General features: G+C 31.0%; 1 protein-coding gene across 1 annotated transcript; it reads left to right on the forward strand.

Annotated features, from left to right (window-relative positions):
- Positions 1-5959: 5959 nt before the first annotated feature.
- Positions 5960-12505, forward strand: LOC114185518 (nucleobase-ascorbate transporter 12-like). Its single transcript, XM_028073276.1, has 10 exons — positions 5960-6735; positions 6885-6982; positions 7295-7465; positions 7619-7719; positions 9009-9144; positions 9238-9288; positions 9380-9667; positions 10369-10603; positions 11029-11315; positions 11900-12505. Exons 1-10 carry the CDS (start codon positions 6249-6251, stop codon positions 12119-12121), a joined length of 2076 nt encoding a protein of 691 aa, XP_027929077.1. The 5' UTR covers positions 5960-6248; the 3' UTR covers positions 12122-12505.
- The last annotated feature ends 10328 nt before the right edge of the window (positions 12506-22833 follow it).

Genomic DNA, 22833 nt, shown 5'->3' on the forward strand with positions numbered 1-22833 from the left:
TAGACGCTGACACGGACCAACATTCATAATTCGGTAATAAGAGAATATTAAAAGCATGTTTACGATTCCATACCCATCCATGAGATTTATTCCTCATACGCGTCACATTTGAGTCCATACCACTAATCATCTCCATCCTATGAGTCTAGGATCTCATCTCATGTCGATACCATGTTCCTTGGATTTTCAAACCACACATTTATTTCGCATGCTAAGTCTCATACCAACTCATTCACCCACAAGTCATGAATCATGCCAAACATATGTTTCATACTCCATTATATACATATACATCATCACATAATCATGCCCAATCAAAACAGATCACACGGGAAGCATCAAAAGTCCAATACAAAGCGCAGTCTCGCCCAGCATCTCGCCCAGGCTGAGGGGTCTCGCTCAGGCGAGATGGCTCGCTCAGGCGAGTCTCCCCTCGCCTAGGCGAGGGCACAAAAACAAGGGTGTGGCCATTACGGGATCTCGCTTAAGCGAGATCCCTCTCGCCTGGGCGAGTGGCCAGCTCGCTCAAAAGGTGAGCGAGTCGCCTGGGCGAGATTTCGTGCAGAGATCTCCCTGTTTCATCTCGCCTAGGCGAGATCGACTCGCTTGGGCGAGATTTACAGGTCTCGCCACTGTTCATCACTGTAACAGCCAAGAAAACGAACCAAGAGACACATGCAATATACTTTTGTACACCAGAACGAAGTATCACACCAGAAAAATCAATAACCAACTCCACACAACTCAGAATAATGACTCGACGTTGAAACCCTAACTTCCCGTACCTGGAAAAGGGCTAAGAGCGGGTGCGTCTCCAACAGCGGAACGCGAGGCTCCAATGGCAGATTAAGGTGCTGTGGAACAGATACAGAAGAGCATACATGAGCCCACTACGAATCCCTACTGGAAGCACATCGTAAGGCGAAAGAAAACAAGAACTGAGGTGTAGAGCACTTACATGAGGCTGGAAAAACGTGACTGGCTCACTGGTTCAGGGTTAGGAGTAAACCCTAGCAGAAGGGTTCTGTGAGGAGGATGACGGCTGCAGCTCTGGACGAAGGGCAAAGGTGCCTCTGAAGTGTAGGGTACCCTAGGTTTAGGGCAGACCTAAGACTTATATACACTGGGCCACGCTTAGGCCCACTCAGGAGCAGCCCATTAACCTTTAGGGCTGGAAAAACACAACAAAAAAAAAAAGAAAAACAGAAATTGGGCCTTACATGCTTTCTCATGTGTTGCACTTTCAAGTGATTTTTAGGTTCTGTTAAAGAAGTTGTGTTCTGATGTGTGCGTATCAATTGGCTTTTATATAATTTTGACATAAAAAATGTGCAGTGAAACACATTGTATAATGGCGAAAAAAAGTTTGAAAATAAGAATATCTTTGTCCCAACAATCTTGCACAGTTTTTTTTATTATTTAACTTTGTCCTAAATTGTGTGTAAATTTTTAAGTTTAAAAAAGCAACCAAATCCTTGATTAAGAATATATGAATTTGTAGGAAGATGAAACAGCGAATAACAAAATTTTAAACATTTGTAGAAATATCTGCAATGTATGAATTATTATAAATTTCTTGACACTCAAAAGAGATAACTGAAATGAATAATTCAGAAACAAAGAAAAGAAAAGAGGTGAGTCGCTTTCATCCTCAAACGGCTAGTTGGCGTTTGGGGCATTGCACAATAATATATGATGTCTCATTAACACAATCACGCCCTTCCAATATTAACCGTTGCTTTCTCCTTTATGTACTTTCCACCTACTATTTTCCTTGTTTTACCACTCTTCTGTTTTATTTTTTTCTTCCTTTTCAAATCATTAACCTCTCAACTCTACTCTTTACCATCCTTTACCATCGCTTCTTCTTCTTCTCCTCAAGTCTCAAAGTTCATGTTGATTTGTCGATGACCGAAGGTCGATACGAGTCATTCTAAATTAAAGGTCGAGTCAATTCGGCCAAGACAAAGATAGAGATGAGTCAGTTTGGGCTGAAAGACGAAATGTGTTTCTTGAGTCGAAGATCGTGACAAATCGACCTAGGTCGAAGGTTAGAGTAAGCCAATTCAGGTTGAAGGTCAAAGTCAAATCATCCTAAATTGAAAATTAGAATGAGTCGTCCCGAGTCTCGAATGAAAACAATTTGTCCATAATTGAAGGCAGAGAGAACTCGAGATTAGTCTGTTTAAATCGTAATTTAAGTTAAATTGACTCGAACTACCGAAAGATAAAATCAAGTTATAATAAAATTTTGTCTTAAAAAAATAAATTGCTTTGTTGAAAAAAAAAATCTAAAATATTTCAATCACTTCATAAAAAAAATTATTTAAATAAATAAAAATCAACTATAAATAATTCAAATATTATATATTTTAATTTTGTTAAAATTTTTTATCCAAGCACAAATATTTCAACCACTAATATAAAAATATTTTCCAACAAAATAGATGATCATTCTACATAATTCTCATTGTTACCTTTGAAAATACCTTTGCAAATTGTAAAGCCATGATTACCGCAATCAATCCAATATTACAATAAGTAGTCTCTACCCTTAAAGTATCACATTGTACCGGTGGTAGTATATAACCTCAACCTTTCTAAAATGTCTAAAATGTTAAAAGGATTTTAAAATAAGACACTGATATTTTGATACCATTTTTTTTTATTATCATTTAATATTATTTTTTATAATTATTTATTTTCTTTTTCTTTTATAAATATAAAAATTAATTTTTGTTAAGATTACTTTATCTTTATACAAATTGTTAAATGGTAGTCAAATGATGTCAAACAATTTTTTTCTTTAACTTTAAAATAATGAGGTACTTAAAAATAATGAAATATTAAATATTAAACTCTAAACCCTAAATTTATTACATGCAATATCATTAGATTTCACCTTTTTGAAATTATCATCCTAAGGTAATATATATTATGAAGCTCTTTCTGACAACCAATGATCTAGAAGAAGGAACACAATATTTGCAATTTGTTGGCTTGTATTGAATTTTTCAACAATTTTGTGATTCTGAGCACCCCATTTAGACAACCTCATCTTGCTTATCAGAAATAACACTGTCATCAAACTACTCTTGTAAGAAAAACGAAACTTTTACAAAATTCATGTAGAAATCTCCTAAAAGCATCCATAACACGAGACTAAAAATTCACCCTAAATCATTTGAAATAGTAGAAAAAAAAACGCATAAAAGATTTCTATAAATAATATGATTATATATATTATTAGGTTAAATCATAAGTGTAAAATTTTGATTTTGCAAAAGCATCTTAATAAATTATTTTACATAAGATTTAAGACTATTTGTCTTAAATAATAACATGGACTATAAAAAAATTGCTCTTGAAAATATTAGCAATTAAATAAACATTAATTAAAGTGTAACTATTAGTGCAATATCTTCATTTGAGATTTTAGATACAATATCTCCTGCCAAAGGAACATTCAATATCTATAATGTAAAAAAAGTTTTATTGTAGAAGAACTCTCAAAATCTCCAAAAATAAATATCATTTTGTGTCCTTAATAATAAAATTAAAATTGCGAGACCTACAAAAAATTTACTTAACATCTCAAAATTAGGTATACCATTAGGACGAAAGTTATATAAGATTCTATATTATATATATCACAATGGAATTGATAAAAATTATAACATAAAAATTCAAAATTAGTCCTTATACTAATGAAATTGTCATCATTTAACTCTACAATATTAATAATTCTCATTTAACCGTAATCATACAATTCATTTTTACAAAATAACATTGGTTCAATATAAATTAATAGCTTTTAATGAAGCATAGTTGTTTCCAATAGTGAATTACACTATTTAGAGTGATGCTCTAATTGAAGTAAAAAGTTAAAATAAAACTTTAAAAATTCCCTGACAATAGTAAAATAAATAAATTAAGAAATCATATAACATATTTGCAATAAAATTTCAAATGAATTGAGACATGTTGGATTAGAGTTACTTCAAATTATATATAATGAAAACAGAACAAGTAAGAGTTACCAAAACACAATTGCGTGTGTACTGCTAAACAGAGCTGGTTTCTGTTTGGAAGGAGACAAGTTTCTGATTGTGATAACTGATATGTTTTGGAACAAACATCCTTAGAGATCACGATGGAGTTAAATCCCAATGAATCTCTTTTCTTCTACCTTCTTACGTTACATACAAAAAATTGGAAACATACCAAACAATTTGTTCGACCTTTTCTATTTAATACATTAAAAACAAACCCAACCCTTCTTTTACTCCTTCTCTTCACGAGCCTCCCCTTCCCCATGTTGTGTGAATTTCATGTGGATCGGTTACTCTCATTGGGTATTGCAATTCCAATGAAGGTATGCATGTTTAGATGAATTCAAACACATTCTTCATCATTATTGAAGTCAAATTTTCATCCCTGAATTTGTTGTTCAAGCATAGCTGGCATTTTGTTTGAACTTGAAGCTATCCCTCATTACTTCTCATCCCTTCGTCCAAGAAACTAATTATCTCGTGGCGGAGATCAAGTAAATCGAATTACAATTAAATTATAACGTTTGACCTGTTATGTTCTTAAGTAAAATAGAGTTGCGCTTTAACTAATGGCTATAACTTTTGATCTAGTAATAAACGTTTGATCATAACAATTGGTATCAAAGCCAAAGTCATGAGTTCGGTTCTGGTAGACAATTGTTAAGGAAGATTGTTAGTAGGGTTATATGACATTAATTGTCCCGTAATAGAGAATAAGTGGGTCGAGCTTGATCCTAACAAACTTATGAAAATCTTATGAATCCATTAAAAATTGTCTCAAACTTTTTAGTCACCAAAATTGTTTAACAAGTTTAAACTTAAATGTTAGCGGGAAACACAATTTAACAAATCCAAAAATATAACATAACATTCTTAGCTTAAAAGAATCATATAAATTCATTTCTAAAATTTGAAGACCAAAATATATCAAAGTTTGAAACATTATGTATTTTAAAATAACTACATAAATTAATTTTTAAAGTTTAAAGACTAAAATATATTAAAATCTTAAACATTGTATGTTTTAATTTGATGTCTAAATTTAGAGACTAAAAATATATTTAACCCAACAAAATTATTATATATATTGATTTTGCATTTTAACATTTTTTTAATATATTTTAAAACATTAAAGTATTTCAATCAACGACAAAGTTCAAAAGAATGTTAAATTACTCTAATTTCACACAGGTAATATTAAGATGATATCACAAAGCTTTTTCTTCATGTTTGTGTGTTGAAAGCTATAAAACAAACTTTTTGGCTTGTATTGGCTTTATCGAACAGCAAACCAGGTTTCACTTTGGAATAATACATACTGTGAAATTTCTGAACACATAAAGTAGTCCAAGCTATCTTTTCATCATGGCATATTCTCTCAATGGAAAATTTAAAGATGGTACATGCAAATTAAATCAAATTCATGCACATACATTTTTTTTTCACTTCACAAACATTTTTAGTTATAAAACAAGTTACAATTTAATAGAAAAAATCTCAATGTGCAAACCAGTACACACCACAGAATAGTTAAGTTTATACAACTTTAGCTGAATTAGTTGGCAGTTCAATTCTTGAACCGCTGCATATGTCAGAGTGAAAATATTGATGAGGGAAAGAGACCAATCACAGACACAGTTCAATAAAATTTTATATTTGATGCTCATTAAGTGTGAATATCTATCTCAAAACATTAATTAATTTATTAACGAATAATAAATAGAAAGTTTAAGCTAAGAGTTGCATTAATATTCATAGATTGCTACCAAGAAAAAAAAATCTAAAGGAATTTTTCATAATGTGATGAGTGGGGTGGAGGAGGCGTTAGGAAATCTTGGTGTTTTGTTTTGTTGGCATTGAATTTGAAAGCGCAATCCAAACGCGAGTGACGTAAGCAGCACCGGTTATTTCGGGAGAGAAGAAGAGAAGCGAGGGAAAGAAGCAAGACAAAATCAGAAACAAAACAAAACTACGAAAGTAAATAATAAAAAAGTGATTCTAATAACGCGGTTTTAGTTCGGTTTTAGCTTCTTCTCTTCTCACTTCACTCACTGCACGTTTTTTTCTCTTTCATGCCGGAGTTTCATCTCTCTCATCCTCCGGAGAAACTACAAAAACCCTAAACCTTCGCTTCAGCACTCGGCTCTTCAGATCTACACTTCAACTTCTGAGTGAAGCCATTATGTGCTGCTAGCGATGGCCGATTCCGATCCCAAAGCGCCACAGCGTCCGGGGCCGTGGCCGCCGGCGCCGTTGCCGGACGCCAAGGCAATGCCGCCTTCTACCTGGGCCAAGAAAACAGGCTTCAGGCCCAAGTTTTCGGGCGAGGCCAATGCCAGCGACTCCGGTCAGATAAGCCTCCAGCCCAAGCCCAAGGAGCCCGACACTAACGTGGATCTCGAAGCAGGTCGGGCCCGGGCCCCGACTCCAGGCAACGGCGTGGCTCACCGCGAGAAGGTCCCGCCGCTTCCTCCCCCCAAGGATCAGGTTGTGAAGAAGCGCAGAGACTCCGACGGAGTCCCCAAGAGTTCCGTTTCCAGCATCAATGGCCAGGCGCCGCCGCCGCCGCCACCTCCTCCGCCGGGGCGGCGGGCTGCGAGTCACGAGGACATTGTGGACGACGATGGTTTCGTGTCGAGGAATTCGCATATGAAGTACGAGCTCAGAGATTCACCTGGTTTAGGTGAGAGTAGGAATAATTAAAAGCAAAAATTATTGTAGATGCTTGTGTTGTTAGTTATATTATAGTTACTTTGAGATTGAAAATTTTGATATTATAAAGTTTAATTTATGTACTAATGGCTCTCTTTTTTTGGTGGATGCTTTGTTTAGTTCCCATTGGTGTGTACGGCATTCAGCATTACGTTTCGATATTGGGTTCGTTGATTCTCATTCCGCTTGTTATGGTTCCGGCAATGGGAGGCTCTCGCGTGAGTGATTTCAAGTTTTTAACCAAGTTTCTTTTTGTGTAAATCATGAACTTAAGAAAATAAGAATGTAAAATGAATTAAGTTTCTTCCACGAGTTTATATTAACTTGTATGTCTTTGCTTTTGGAGAAGTTAGATGTTAGAACTTCGGTAAAAGCCAAGCTTATGAGTTTATTTTAAATTATGGGAGAACTCAATTTGCAGTATTGCTTTCTTCTTCTATAAGTTTATCCAAAAAGAACTAATTAACTGTATTACCTTTTTATGTGTATTTATTATGGGGTAGTGTTTTCTGTTGTGTTTGTGGGTGTAGGAGGATACTTCTGCTGTGGTGTCGACGGTGCTCTTTGTGTCAGGAATGACCACACTGTTGCATACAAATTTTGGGTCAAGGTTGCCCTTGATACAGGGGCCTTCTTTTGTATATCTGGCTCCGGCCTTAGCGATCATCAACTCCTCCGAGTTTCAAGGATTAAATGAAAATGTGTGTTTTTCTTCACTTTTCTGTATTTCGGATTATGTTTCTGTCGTTGGTTGTTTTGAGATATCATGGGCTTTTGCATGTATGTATTGTGTGAGCCTTTTGGTAGAGTAACTGAAACTAAGACAGCTGAGGAGTTATTGTGTCAATTTTCAGAAATTCAAACATATAATGAAGGAGCTGCAGGGGGCTATAATCATTGGATCGGCTTTCCAAACATTCCTTGGATATACCGGACTTATGTCACTGTTAGTAAGGTATGATTGTGGAATTTTTTATGCCCAATTTGTCTTGTTTTTTAGTACGTAGTTTATTGTTTTATCACTCTGTATTTATTCTTGTGGATTGAGGCTATTTAAAGTGTAGTGCCAACTGCTGAAGTTTGAGAAATACTAGTAGATTATCCGTGGGAGACAATGAAGGAAAGAATAATGAGAATAGAGAAACAATAGGGAAATTTAGTTCCCATAAATGCTAGTGCTTTAAAGTTTAAAATACTGTGTATGTGGGCGTTTTTTGCATGACCATTTCAAAGGATTATATGTTTCTCTTTCACTATTTATTGAAGCTGATCTATATTAATCAATACCCACAATATTTGGTCGTTTAATGCATGCATAGCTTTACGTTAGCAGTTTAATTTTATCAAATTGAGAATATTCTTACCTAAAAATGTGCTGTTTTAAATTATTAAACATAGTGTGTTGAAGTATAATTTTTCCACGCCATTTCTCATGGTTCCATCCTTCCTGTCATGTGTATAATTCCTCTTAATTTATTTTTAGAGAGCGCATAGCCAGTTCTTAGGCTTCCATTCATTCTATTATGTGTTGTGGGCAACCATTTCTTTTTCTTTTCTTTGATGATGTAGTTATTCATTAATTAATTGATTAATGAGTTATATTGAATTCTTTTGCAAACTTAATTGCTTGTAAATAACCCTCTATTTATGGGAGGTTAAGTCCAGTCCAAATGCACTCTTATAGGTTTCTTCCTAACACAGTTAGCAATCCTCCATTCCCTTCAATCAATTCTGCATGCATTTGAAGGAATCTCATTGCCAATAGGATTTTGTAATTATTCATTAACTAATTGGTTAATGAGTTATATTGAATTCTTTTGCAAACTTAATTGCTTGTAAATAACCCTTTATTTATGGGAGGTTGAGTCCAGTCCATAGGCACTCTTATAGGTTGCTTCCTAACACAGTTAGCAATCCTCCATTCCCCTCAATCAATTCTGCCTGCATTTGAAGGAATGTCATTGCCAATATGATTTTGTAATGAAATAAGCTGTCTTTGCCTCCTATTTTGGCAAGTTTCAGTTAGCCTGCTGTAATAAGTGTGTCTAATGGTAGCAGGTGAGAGATGAAAGATCATATTCTTTTTAACTTCACTGGGTATTTTTTTTCTTGTGGATTGCAGTATGATGATATTAACCTATCAGTACCACAGACTTATTTCCTTTAGCTTTCCTTGTGATTATATGACTATAGTGTTAGAGTTATCTGAAATGAAAGTACTAAGGATCATATCTGAATTTTCAGGTTAATCAATCCTGTGGTTGTATCCCCAACTATTGCTGCAGTTGGACTTTCATTTTACAGTTATGGTTTTCCGATAGTTGGTACGTGTCTGGAGATTGGTGCAGTGCAGATATTAGTGGTTATTGTTTTTTCTCTTGTAAGTGTGTTGAATTCACGTTCCTACTGTTTATGGTTGGATCACTGCAATTTGCTAACATTCTTAATCTATCTCTTTTCATGCTTTCTGCAGTATCTTCGTAAAATATCAGTTTTTGGGCACCGCATATTTCTAATATATGCAGTAAGTTTAACACGATAATATCCTTCTCAGTTACTAGCTAACATAATCGATTTCTGTTAAGTGTGATTTTTTTGCTTCACCTAACTGCCAGGTTCCTTTGGGTCTCGCAATCACATGGGCAGTTGCTTTCTTGCTGACTGAAGCTGGAGTCTACAATTACAATGGGTGTGACATAAATATACCGTCCTCAAATATGGTTTCTGAGCACTGCAGAAAGCATGTCTCAAAAATGAAGCATTGTCGAGTTGATACTTCTTATGCATTGGAATCATCCCCATGGTTTAGATTTCCTTATCCGTTACAATGGGGTACTCCTGTCTTCCACTGGAAAATGGCTCTTGTGATGTGCGTGGTTTCCTTGATCTCATCTGTTGATTCGGTTAGCTACTCTTTATTATTTTTCCTTTTGTTTCCTGGACAATATTTATTTATCTAGACTCTGAATGTGTTGATACTCTTGCCTTCTTTTTAATGTGCTAGCAATATTATATGTGAAAAGCTGTTCTCGTTCTTGCATGATGTAAGCTCTAATAGAAATAGTAATTTTACCTAACAAAGCTATGTGTTCAATATATGACGGCTTGACTGTGCTGATGTAGGAAACTTGAATATAATATTCAAGTCATTAGTTTTGTCATTTGATTTTTATTATAACCCTTGACATCATCAAAAGGTACTCAAGAGACTGGAGGTTGTCATACAGTTTATATGATCTCTAAAGTTAAAACCAATGGTTGCCATCTTGTTTTTGTTATTTTCACCTGGTGACATTTGTAACTTTTTTCCCTAACAAATGTTTAAGTGGATACCATTTGTAAGGCTAATGCCGAATGGATTCTGCCTCAGTTTAGGAAATCAAAGCTTTGATGTCACTGATTGTGTAATCACTAAAGTAAAATTTCAACACTGCAAATGCCATTGTGGAATTTTATTTATTTTGAAGATGCTTCCGGGATAAGTAAAAATAGTATTTATCAATCTAATATATCAAAATTGGATTCATGATTTTTTTTTCTATATGCAGGATTACATAATCACCTCGTTTTGTTGATGATATTCATTTTGTTTTAAATTTTGTAGGTTGGTTCATATCATGCATCTTCTTTATTGGTAGCATCTCGTCCTCCAACTCCTGGAGTTCTTAGTCGAGGAATTGGTTTGGAGGGTCTTTCTAGTGTCTTGGCTGGTCTTTGGGGAACTGGAACAGGGTCTACCACCTTAACTGAAAATGTTCATACCATTGCTGTCACTAAAATGGGAAGCCGCAGAGCAGTTCAATTTGGTGCATGCTTCCTGATACTGTTGTCGCTTGTGGGTAAGTGTATACTGTCTTTCTTTTCTTGCATCCTAATTTATTAGTCTACTTGTGAATAGCCACTGATCAAAAGTAGATTTAGTACGGGAACTTTTAGATGAAATGTCATTTGTAATATATCTTGGTTTTACCCTTTTAGAAGTTTATAACAGTTCGCAAAATTATGATGCTTATAATATCATCTCTAGCACACTGAGCCTTTCTGTGGTAGTCCAAATTTGTTTGGATAAATTTCGTTTGTGGCGTGCTAGTGAATCGTTTATTTTAATTATTGTGCATATTGATTTAATTACAAGGTTTTCGGAGTATATTTGGGCGGGGAATGTTGATTTTAGAGGCTTTTCTTATGTCTATTGCAATTTGTACTCAATTTTAGAATTTTTCTTTGCAATTATGACTTGTTTAATTGTACTTGCATTTGACAGGTAAGGTGGGAGGGTTCATTGCTTCAATTCCTGAAGTCATGGTCGCTGGTCTCTTATGCTTTATGTGGGCAATGCTTACGGCACTGGGCTTGTCAAATCTACGCTATAGTGAGGCTGGAAGCTCTCGCAACATCATCATAATTGGGTTATCACTGTTTTTCTCTCTTTCCATACCTGCCTACTTTCAGCAATACGGCATCTCCCCACATTCCAACTCGTCAGTGCCCAGTTACTTTCAACCCTACATTGTGGCTTCTCATGGGCCTTTCCGCACCCAATATGGAGGGGTATGCGCTTGTGTCAGATCCTTTACTTTTGTGAATGATATACTTGTTTTTCATACAGTTATTTTCTGTGATAAAAATTTGTTAGTATAAGACTTAACTGAAAGATTGAAGCAAATAAAACAAAAAAAAAAAACTATCTTCTTCTGTTCGGATGAATGAATAGAAACTACCTTCATTTTATTCCATGGTGACATAAAAGTAGTTTGCCTGCACAAGTAATTTTTAAGAACTGTTTGTCTTACTACCCAGTTTTAATAAGATTTCTGCTCGTGTGCAGCATCTTTTTTGACTGAATCCTGCATGTTATTTCACGGTTGCTAACTGGTAAATGTAGCAGTTATTGTCATTAATTTCTATAATACTATTTGGCATAAATTCATGATGCAGTGAATTAAACTCACAATAAATACACTAGTATCGGAAAGTCATCATAATGTGGTTTCCATCTAGTTTCTTTTTAAACTTTAGCACTTGAATTCTGGTTAAAATTACTGTACTACCTCTTTTAAGTTAAATTTAATTGCCTTTATCTTACATGTCAGGTTTCTCTAACACAACACCCATGAATCTGTTTTCTTTTGCAGTTAAACTATTTCCTGAACACAACCTTTTCTCTACACATGGTAGTAGCTTTTCTTGTCGCTGTCATCTTGGATAATACCGTGCCTGGCAGTAAGCAAGAACGTGGAGTATACGTCTGGTCGGAAACTGAAGTTGCTAGAAGGGAGCCTGCCGTTGCTAATGACTACGAGTTACCCTTGAGAGTTGGTCGGATCTTCAGATGGGTGAAGTGGGTTGGCCTGTAAATGATAAGTGTTTTCTTGGTTCAACATTTTCAGTTCATTGGATTATCAACCAACCAAGAAACTGCTCCAAATCTACATTCACATCTTCTTAGGTTCAATCATGGTTAGTATAGTTGGTGATGTTACAGAGTTAAATTGTGTAAATTGAAGTTCCGGAGGGGTTCTATTTGTGTTATAATTTTATCAGGGTCTATTTATTTCAAAATTTATTAGAGTAGCATGTATCTAGTTTTGATTCATTCAAAATCTCCACATGGAGTTTCTTCTTCCTTGCTTTAAGGCGGCTTTTGACAAATCATTATGTATATATTATATATCAGCAGCACACTATACCTTCTCAATCGGTACTTTAAAGTTTTTGTTTAATATATTTATTCCGATCCACCTATTACCTTTGGCACGTAGCTGTTGTATCTTAGTTGCATTTTTGGAGTCTTCTTTTTGTTTTGACATAAAAGAAAATTAAAACACTGATGTATCAGTGCGTTGTGGACGTAGCAATCCTTGTCAAGCAATTACTGTATCATAGAGAACCCGCTTCTACACCAGTTTTCTGAGAGGATTTATTGTAATTAATTAATGTGTAGGGTTGCCCATAGCTTAACTCATGTGGTAGAGTCGTCAACATTGAAGAAGTAATTTAGCCACTGAAAGGGATTTGATACCAATTGATTTGTATGCCTGAAATTAGTTGTTTTTTACTTGTTTAAAGTTTTATATTTTAACCAATTCGTAGATATTGGCTTGACCAATATTTGCATACATACAAGTGGTGTTCTGAACTTGTTTTGATTTTAAAACAGAATTTCACATTGACTATGAAGGAGTAAAATAATTTTTTAAACTGGATATAAGTATGTATATACCATTCCAATCCCGTACTTATTTTAATACATTTTTTCATTTTAAATTACTAAAAAAATTAATTTATTAAATTATATAATTATTTTGTAATTATTTTAATAATTGTTATTTAATATTTAAATAATTATAATTTTTTTATATTTCAATATTGAATATGATAATATCCTCTCTCTCTTTTTTCTGTGTTTTTAACTTTTTGTAATAATAGATGAGTGGATATAGTTGTCTTCAATCAAAATGAAGACAAACAAAAATTGTATACCCGATAAACATAACCATATGATAGAAATGAGAATCAATTCATATTTTAGGAATAATAATGAAAATCAAACTCAAACTAACATTATCTATTATAGGCCCCGGTAGTGTAAGGGTGATCATTCCTAAAGTCATCTTATCCCATACTAATCCTTACCTTTGTGTTTTTTATGATTTGAGTGAAATCCGAGAATCAAATTAATGCGTCGGAGTTAATATTTTACGTTCTCTTTATATTCGTTATTTTACATAAAATTTAATTTTAATTTTGTTTAAATTTGATATCAAATTTTATCCCTTCCAAAATTTGATATCAAATTTAATTTTTATATAAGACTTATAATAATATTTTTACTAAAATTTACATTTTTATTAAATATTTAATTAAAAACATCATTATAATATTTATATAAAAATTAAATTTGATCTTAATTTAAAAAAAAAACAAAAATTGTTGTATTTTAAAAAAATTCGAACTAAAATTGGTCCCAATCGACAAGTTTTATATTTAGAACACCACATTTATTTATTTATTTAAAAAATATTTTTATACTCTTTTTAATGTATGTAAGATGTTTTTTTTACTATAAAAGCGTCTTTGAAACCACTTATTCATATAGTTTGAGATAGGAAAAAGTTTGATCGGAAAATTTCGAGTTGATCTTCGCTTAAACTTTTATTTCAATTAAATTCTAATTTTTAAAAGTTATTATTTTCGTTAGTATTATAATTCGTTAAAGAAATATTACGTATCAATCTGTTATTCTGTTGTCTTTTTATTTTTATTTTATTTTATTTCTTCATGTATCGTATTTATGATATATTATGTGACACTGATAATAACAATATCTCAATAATAATTTCATGTGTCAGCATAAATCTTGATGTATATGTCAATTAATTAATTAATTAATTATATATATATATATATATATATATATATATATATATATATATATATTTGACCTATTCATAAATTAATATTGTTGAACAATCTATTATGAATCAAATGAACCACTAATCCTAACCATTACCCTCTACGTGGCAAACTAACTTTTCAAAATAAAGCAAAGCAAGAACATTCTAAGAAAATGCATAAAAGTAAGCATAAATATTGTCGATCATGTAATCAAATTGCCTCCACAAAGCTTCATTAGTGACCACAACACATAGAACAAGGAAGCCAAAAGCTACATCGAACAGTACCTTACAAAACCCTAATTTAGATTTAAATTATACTCACACAATCCCTTTACCTACTACTCAAATTATGAAGCTTGTGAAGCTTTTTTGTATTTTAAGCAAATTCACCTATAAGGCTGTGTCTTCTTTCACACTACAAAATTGAATTCCATAATATCTCTTTTGGATTAATATAATTTATTGCTTTCCCAAATACATTTTCTATGACAAAGAATACGTGTCTTCATTTTTGTACACAGTGAGGAGAAATACCCACCCAAAATAAATTATAAGGGTTGTGAACCTTTAAAGATTTGGGCCTGCACCCAAAATCAGAGGCTACAACACTTCTGTTCCTACCTTTTTCTTCTTGTACCTCCATGAAATGTTCGAAACATAAAAAAGAAACTCATGGATCTTTTAGATTTTTGGATTGTGAAACTTAGAAACATGTTTTGCATTATGTGATCATGAAATATATTTTAGATTATATAAACTAAAATGTATTTAGAGATATGAAAATATATTTTAAACTTCTATATTATATAGTATATAATATGTTTTTTGGATTATATAATAAAAGAATATATCTTATATAATTTATTTCTAAATTTATTAATCCATATCTTAAATCTATAACATAATTTTAGATCTAAAAAACTATTCTAAATTATGTTTTTTAAAATTACATAATCTATACATATATTATAGATCATACACTTTGAAATATATTTTAGATCACAAGATCTAAAAATATATTTTATGTAATACAACGATAATACATTTTCGAAACATGTTTTTCAAAAATATATTTTTAGACTCTACAATCCAAATCACATTTTAAGACGGTACAGTCAAAAATATATTTTTAAATTATAAACATTGTACCCTAAAAATAAAGAAATCAAATATATAAATTGACCAGTTACAGTTACAAAAGACTCATTATGAATGACAAATATTTATATCAAATATCCTCAAAACAACACATATATTTATATAGTCATAATATAACTTTCATATCGAAAATTCAAAACCTTTTTGTTTTTTTGCTTTTTTTTTTTAATTTCTGAAGACAGCTGGAAAAAGTATAATTGACTGGAATAAGAATAAGATCGGGAAACCCAATATAAAATTACTTAAACCCAAGATTACATGAATTTGATAATATCGACAAATGAAAAGAATAAAAAAATGCCGTCATCACTGATCAACCAATTACAATTAACTGCTAGCAGCAGCCACGCACGTGTTCAACCCTTGACTTCAAATCCATTTTTATTATAAAAAAAAAAAACATTTTTTCTTCGATATTTGCACATGCAGATTTCAAAGTATAATATGCACTTTACATCTATTATACACATATTAGATGATTTTATAGCATCAGCATTTTCTACATTCCTAGATGATGTATTCATGCATCTGACTAAAATATTTTCTTTATTTAACTGAGATATTTTCTTTTCCATAATAGTTTTTTTTTAGTTAAAATAGTTTTGTCCAACAATAATTCAAAACAAACATGTGAAAAGCAAAAGTTATTGAAATTTTAGTACAATAATCAATAGTACTTAAATTAAATTTAATATCCAAATTAAATTATTAATGTTTAAATATGAGATTAGTTATTTATTATACATATACATATATACAATCGTTATACCGTTTCTTTTCGTATAAGACTTCTCAATCAGCAAAGAGAAGGTCACGTTTATTTAATTTTTTAAATTGAAAAGTAGTCAAAGAGAAAAAAAAACGGCTCAAACCTATGACGTTCTAATTTTTGTATGGTCATATAATTAAACACGAAATACGCGTATAATATACACGTGGAACAAAGCACAAACTGCCAAATGTCAATGAAGTGAGTAAGGAGTCTCTCTACGTTTTCTGCATTTTCTTTTTGTATCTTTTAAATAAAAAATAAAAAATGACCACTTTAATTCAAATTTTAGTTTAAATTAATTTAGACTTGTATTCAATGGTTTACTTGTTCATTTTTGTAGTCGAACTTAAAAAAAAAAAAATCATTTTTTTACATAATGTTTGCATGAACTTTATTATATGATAAATCAAATATATTTAATGAAGTATTAAATAGTTTAAAAATCTTATAAATATTTGTAGACATCATTCATGTAATGAAAAGTTATCTTGAAAACAGTAATGCAAACAAGAGTTTTGTTTTTTTAAGTTTCTTCTTTCTGTCTTTTTTATTGTATAGGCACTTATATAATAAGATATTAAATTACAGTACTACAAGTTATACTACTTGTCGCAGTAATATATCATTTGATGAAACTTAGGAAACACTGCTTTAAAATATGTATACGTGTTTTTGTTGATTATGTATATTAAGTTAGCAATACAATAACTTAATTTTACTTTGTACATAAGAAAAAAAAAACTTGATTTTACTTTTATTCTTTCCCACACGTAAAAAAATAAAAAATAAAATAAAAACTCAATCTTAAACTTACAAGTTTAAGGTGTTTGTCGTATAAAACCAGTCTTAGAAGAAAAACAGTTCGTATCTATCTAAGTCGTTTATTATGGAAGTGAAAAATAATTTCAAATCCTTCTCTAACACCTTGTGGATAAATCCTCTTGCATGTTACGTAAAAAAATATATATATATTGGATTTGTTTACATGTTGAAAACATGAATATATTTTTTTATTAAAAGTTTTTGTTAAGAATCTCTAACACCTCGTGGATAAATCCTCTTGCATGTTACGTAAAAGAAAATATTGGCTTTGTTTACATGTTGAAAACATGAATATATTTTTTTATTAAAAGTTTTTGTTAAGAATCTCTACAACATCCCTAAAACTAATATTATAAATAAAATAATCCATAATACTTAAATTTATTCAAATCAAGCGTATTAGGCATTGATAATTTGGTGACATTTAATAAATTATTTCGATGATATAATAATACAGTGGCAAAACTTGGACAGAAAAATTAGGGGTGTTAATTTAATTTTTTTATATATAATTTATTAATTAAAAAAATATTTCTTTTACTTAAAACATTTTTATATTACAATTCATACTTCTCAATTTTCAATCTTTCTAATTGATTGAATTCACGCGAAATGGGTATTTTAATTTCTAGTCTAATTCAAGATTATTCAACTTAGAGATGGCAAAAATACCCGTGCCCGTAGATATCTGCAGATAAAATCCGTGACGGATAGTTACTACCCGCGGGTAGTGAGTAGCGGGTATTTTAATACCCGGTTATAAACGGGTCGGGTACGGGTATCATACTATCCGTACCTTCGGGTACCTGTTACCCGCAAAAAATTAAAATTAAAATTTAATTTATATTTTATTAAGTTAAATTTAATTAAAATTAGAACTAACAATATATTTTATTATGTCAAATTTAATTATAATTATAATTATAATTTAATTTAATTTATATTTTATTTTTTTAATTTTATATTAAAAAATTTATAAAATACATATTTTTTTAAATATTTGCGGGTATCGGGTATCCACGGGTACCCGCAGGTTTTAAAAATATCCGCGGGTATTTTTTAAGCGGATACCCGACGGGTAAACAGACGGGTAACAAGCGGATTTTTTTTTTGCGGGTCGGGTACGGGTATCATACTATCCGTGCCCGACCCGACCCGTTGTCATCCCTAATTCAACTAATTCATTGTATGTACTAAAAAACATAAAATCACAACATTTTATAATATAGGGTTATAATAATTTGAGAAAAATATAACTAGGGTTCATGTCAATTTCATAAAATAATCCCTAAAGTTAAGTTATTTTTCATACTAATTTAGGGAAAACTTAATTTAGAAGAAATATCATGGAAGAATCATAAATCTAACCTACATAAATTATATTAGGATACTAAGATACTGATTCAGAAGATCTTGTGATCTCTTTGTTCTCTCATATCTATTTCTCAGTCTATCTTTCTTTTTACATTTATATTTTATTAACCGTTTGCTGTGAAAAAAACTTTATAGTTAGATTAAAAACTTTAATCCTTTATTAATTAAGATCCATCAAATTAATTTTTATTTTCTTTTAAAAAATATAAATTATATATATAACTATAAAATAATATATAAATATAAATTTAAAAACAAATAAATATATATAAAAATAAAAATTAAAAAGTTTGGGGGAGCCGTAGCTCCCCGTAGTCATAGCTTCCCATAGTCAAATGCAAGGTCTGCCGTTGAAATAATATTAATATTATTGTAATAGTTAATGACAAATAAGAATTATAATTGATTGTTATTTAATATGCATTAATTTATTAAAAGAAGTAAGAAAAAAATCATAATAACGGATAGCAAACTATTATTCTGTTGATTTTAAAATTGTGAACTCTTAATTTATAAGAGTAATTTATGAATATTGAATATTTGTAAGATGAATTCGTCGTAAATTTAATATGTCATATTTATCTTATATATATATATATATATATATATATATATATATATATATATATATATATATATATATATATATATATATATATATATTATAAGAGTTGAATACAGCATTGAATGAATATCTACTTATAAATTATGCTGTCATACTTAATTTAATAAATAAATAAAAAAACACATATTAACATTGAAAGTGTAGAAATGTATACCTCTTGTGTTTATATGACTATTTTTTAATTAATTATATAAAATATTTAATCCTATAATAACACATTAAATACAATAATTGACATCTTAAAATCTATCTTATAACAATAATATAATTAATAAATGTATATTAGAGATAATAACAAATTAATGTACAGATTTTTTTTATTTAATATAATATATGAATAAAGACAAAAGAGTAAAAAAGTGCTGAAAATCGAATAAGGTATGCAAAATGTGTTGACAAAGGCGCGTGAGAGGATGTCATGTGGTCAATAACGGCGGTCTATTTTCAACTTAAGACCCTGAAAATATTATATATTTTGCTCTCATTGGATTTTAACGAGAAAAATGAGATAAAATTGGGTTGTTTGGGTTAAAAAAGAATATGAGAAATTATGGGATTTGAGATAAAATTGTATTAAATAAATTTTTTAGTCGATGAAAATAAAATATAAGTAGTGTCGATTATATTTAAATGAGATGCGAGCAGTTGTTGTTAATAATAATATTAATATTATTATAATTATTATTATTATTATTGATTTTATTATTATTATTATTACAATTATTATTATTACAATTATTATTAGTGTTATTACAAAATTATGTTTGTATAACGAAATGCAACTTTGTACAAAAAATGAAAATTAAGAATATATAGAGTTATATTCAAATAAAAGAATCTTTACCTACACATATAATATATATATAATCCGTAGGCTTACCCACTCCTAAAAGTCGTAAGTAATTTCTCTATGTACCTTTACCTACTTTTATGACAAATTTGTTAAATATTTTTTAATTAATTATAAAACTTAATATTTAAACAATAATTAAATAGTATATACTGAACCATTTTTTCATTCATGGCCTTCGTTCTTGTGAGAATCTATAAAATTTGATTAAAAGAGTGACTCTATTTAAAATAATGAGATCATATTATAATTATTATTTGAATAATAAATTGTTTATATATAAATAAAAATTTCATAAAAGGATTTCATTATTTAGAAAACATTATTTCTCTAAAGTTTCATGCTCTAAATTTTCTTTGACTTCTCTTTAAAATATCTCACCATTTTCTCATCCTTTTTAAAATTAGAGACCGTCAAAGTGATCACTGCGGCGAGATCTTCAAGTCTGTCTGATCAGAACCTTGAATTGAGTAAGTTATAATTATGCTATTTTCTTGGTCTTCTCTTGAAAAACCCTGCGTGTGATGTAATCTGTAACGCATGTGAGGTTTGCGTATCTTATAAAAATCTATGACGATCAGTAGCTCTAATGATGTTCTCTGATCGTGTTTCTGATAATTTTAGGTTGATTTGTGAGCATCGGCAGTTGAAAGGGATTTTAGGTTTTGCCATAGTCGTACAAATCAATCAGGTAAGGAAAGTTGATAATTGAATTTAATTAGAGGATACAATGAATGTAATTGTGTGTAATCAGAATTGACTGCTTGAATTGTGATGCAATGTGAATTGTTTGATGCTTGGTATAAGTGAAATTGTGTTTGCATTGTGTGAATTGAGGTTGAATTGGAAAATGGACACTTCAGTCATGACTCTAATTGGTATCACCTCACTTTGCTTGATAACCATTTTGAAAACTAGATAACACTGCCATGGAGATGCCAATTAGGTACATGAAATCAAGTGAAACATCTTCCAACGAAAATCAGAATCTGTGTTGTTATCTGATATGACGCTAAGCCTCAGAATTCAACGCTAAGCGTTGAAAATTGCGAGAGGATCAGCGCTGAGCGCTGCCTCAACGGTAGCTAGCGGTGAAAAATGCAAGAAGAATGGCGTTGAGCGCCAGCCGGGCGGTCTGCAGGTCTGGAACAAAATTTTAATGCTGAGGCTAAGCCGTTGGATCTCAGGTTGAGCGTTGAAAATTGCGAGGCGAATGGCGCTTAGCGTTGGAACTTGACACTGAGTGCTAAGCTGCCAGGTTTCATGTGTTTGCTGTTTTTACGTGTTTCGTTGCATTAACTGATTTGAAATAGATTATTTTGACTGTCTTGGTATACTATGTGTGAGAATGGGTGAATATGGATCTGTTGTATGTGAATTATGGAGGAGTTTTGTGGAGAAATTCTGAGTGTGGATGAGGTAAGGTATGCAAAGACATAAGGACTTAGTTTTTGTTGGTATCTTGACGCTCCAATAACTATTAAGACTCATATAGAGTATAATGAGTTATGTCGTGAGGAGTAGCGAGAGGTCTTAGCCACTGGACTCGATTAAGTCTTTAGCGCGAAGGAAACTTACCTGGTGTGATGATTGGGTGATAACCCCTCGAGGCCAAACTCTGCAGAGTTTGGAAATCATACACCAATGCAAGCCACCAAGAAGTCCGATGTTAATTGCATATATCCGAATAATTGAGTTTAGAGTCGACTGACGTGTGAGTGTTGAAATGTTCCTGTGTGAATTTGTGATAATTGATTATTATTATGCTCTTACTCCAATGTAACATTCTTTAAATCATTATTAGCTTACCCTACGTGTTTTATGTTTGTCTATCATTGTTTTATTCTTTGCAATGATCACTTAATTGTGTGAGCAAAGGAGGCTGCAGGTGGAGAGATCTCACGTGGTGTTGATAGTAGGACTGAGTAGTAGTATCCGATGGTTCTGTAGATAGGTGTGTTTTGTAGTAAGTTGTTAGAATTCATCTCCACTTCCTACTAGTGGTCTTGTATATATAGCATCGTCATTACTCAGTTTTGGATGACTGTATAAGACTTTTGCCTAACTTTCATGTTATCTGCCTTGGGTTATCACTATATAATGTTTTATTTAGTAGTTTAAACACTATCATATGAAATGTTGCAATTCTTTCAAACAATAAAGACAAATAACGAATGATGAAAACTCGGATAACTAAAAGTTTACAAAAAATATAAGGGATTGTAAAATCAATATACTATTCTTTAAAGCGATTTTTCTAGTTTTAAGAAGGGCGTAAATATTTTTGTCCCTTATGAGATAGTGTATTTTATTTGACATTTTTCATGTTTTGTGAAATTTTTTTCACCACTTGCCAGTTATTTAAATGATTTTTCTGTACTTAGTTTTAAAATATATTTTTTTATTCTTTCCCTTTTGTAAAACGGTCTATGTGTGAAACAAAAGAGATGCTTTAGTTGCAAGGTTTTAGGTAGAAGACTTGAGTGGAAAAAGTAGTCTCTGTTTTGAAGAAATGGAGAATTTAAAAAACACTAACGTCAAATTTGCGATACTACTTTGATAAAACACTTATAGGTTATGCTACCTAAAAGTATTTGAGTCCAAAAAATATTTATTTTAATAAGATTAACTTAATATCTTTCTTCTTAATTAAAGAAATTATTTTAAAAAGTAGCAGCTTAATTTACTTAATAATAGGTTTCATCTGATTTAATTTTAACATGGATTAAGCCATGAGTCACCATACCAAACTTTTAGGATATTTTTATCCCTAAATGGAAAATAAATAAATTAGTTTTAATAGAACATTTTAGATGCATCAATGTGACGTCAACTTGGGTATTTAACATATGTTTAGGTTAATTTGAGTTAAAAAATAACGTTCGTCATTATTTCCTGAAGCTAGTTACATTCATAATCGTGACATTAACTAATTGCTTATTTAGTATCATATTTAGGTTTAAGTTCTAAAATCACATTCACAATTATGTTACTGTGTGGATAACATCTTACTTAAAACTCGTTTTTGTTTTTTTATTGAAAAATTATGTGTGCATTAATGCAGTCTT

The sequence above is a fragment of the Vigna unguiculata genome, chromosome 5 (assembly GCF_004118075.2).
Source record: "Vigna unguiculata cultivar IT97K-499-35 chromosome 5, ASM411807v1, whole genome shotgun sequence".
In the NCBI taxonomy this organism is placed as follows: Eukaryota; Viridiplantae; Streptophyta; class Magnoliopsida; order Fabales; family Fabaceae; genus Vigna; species Vigna unguiculata.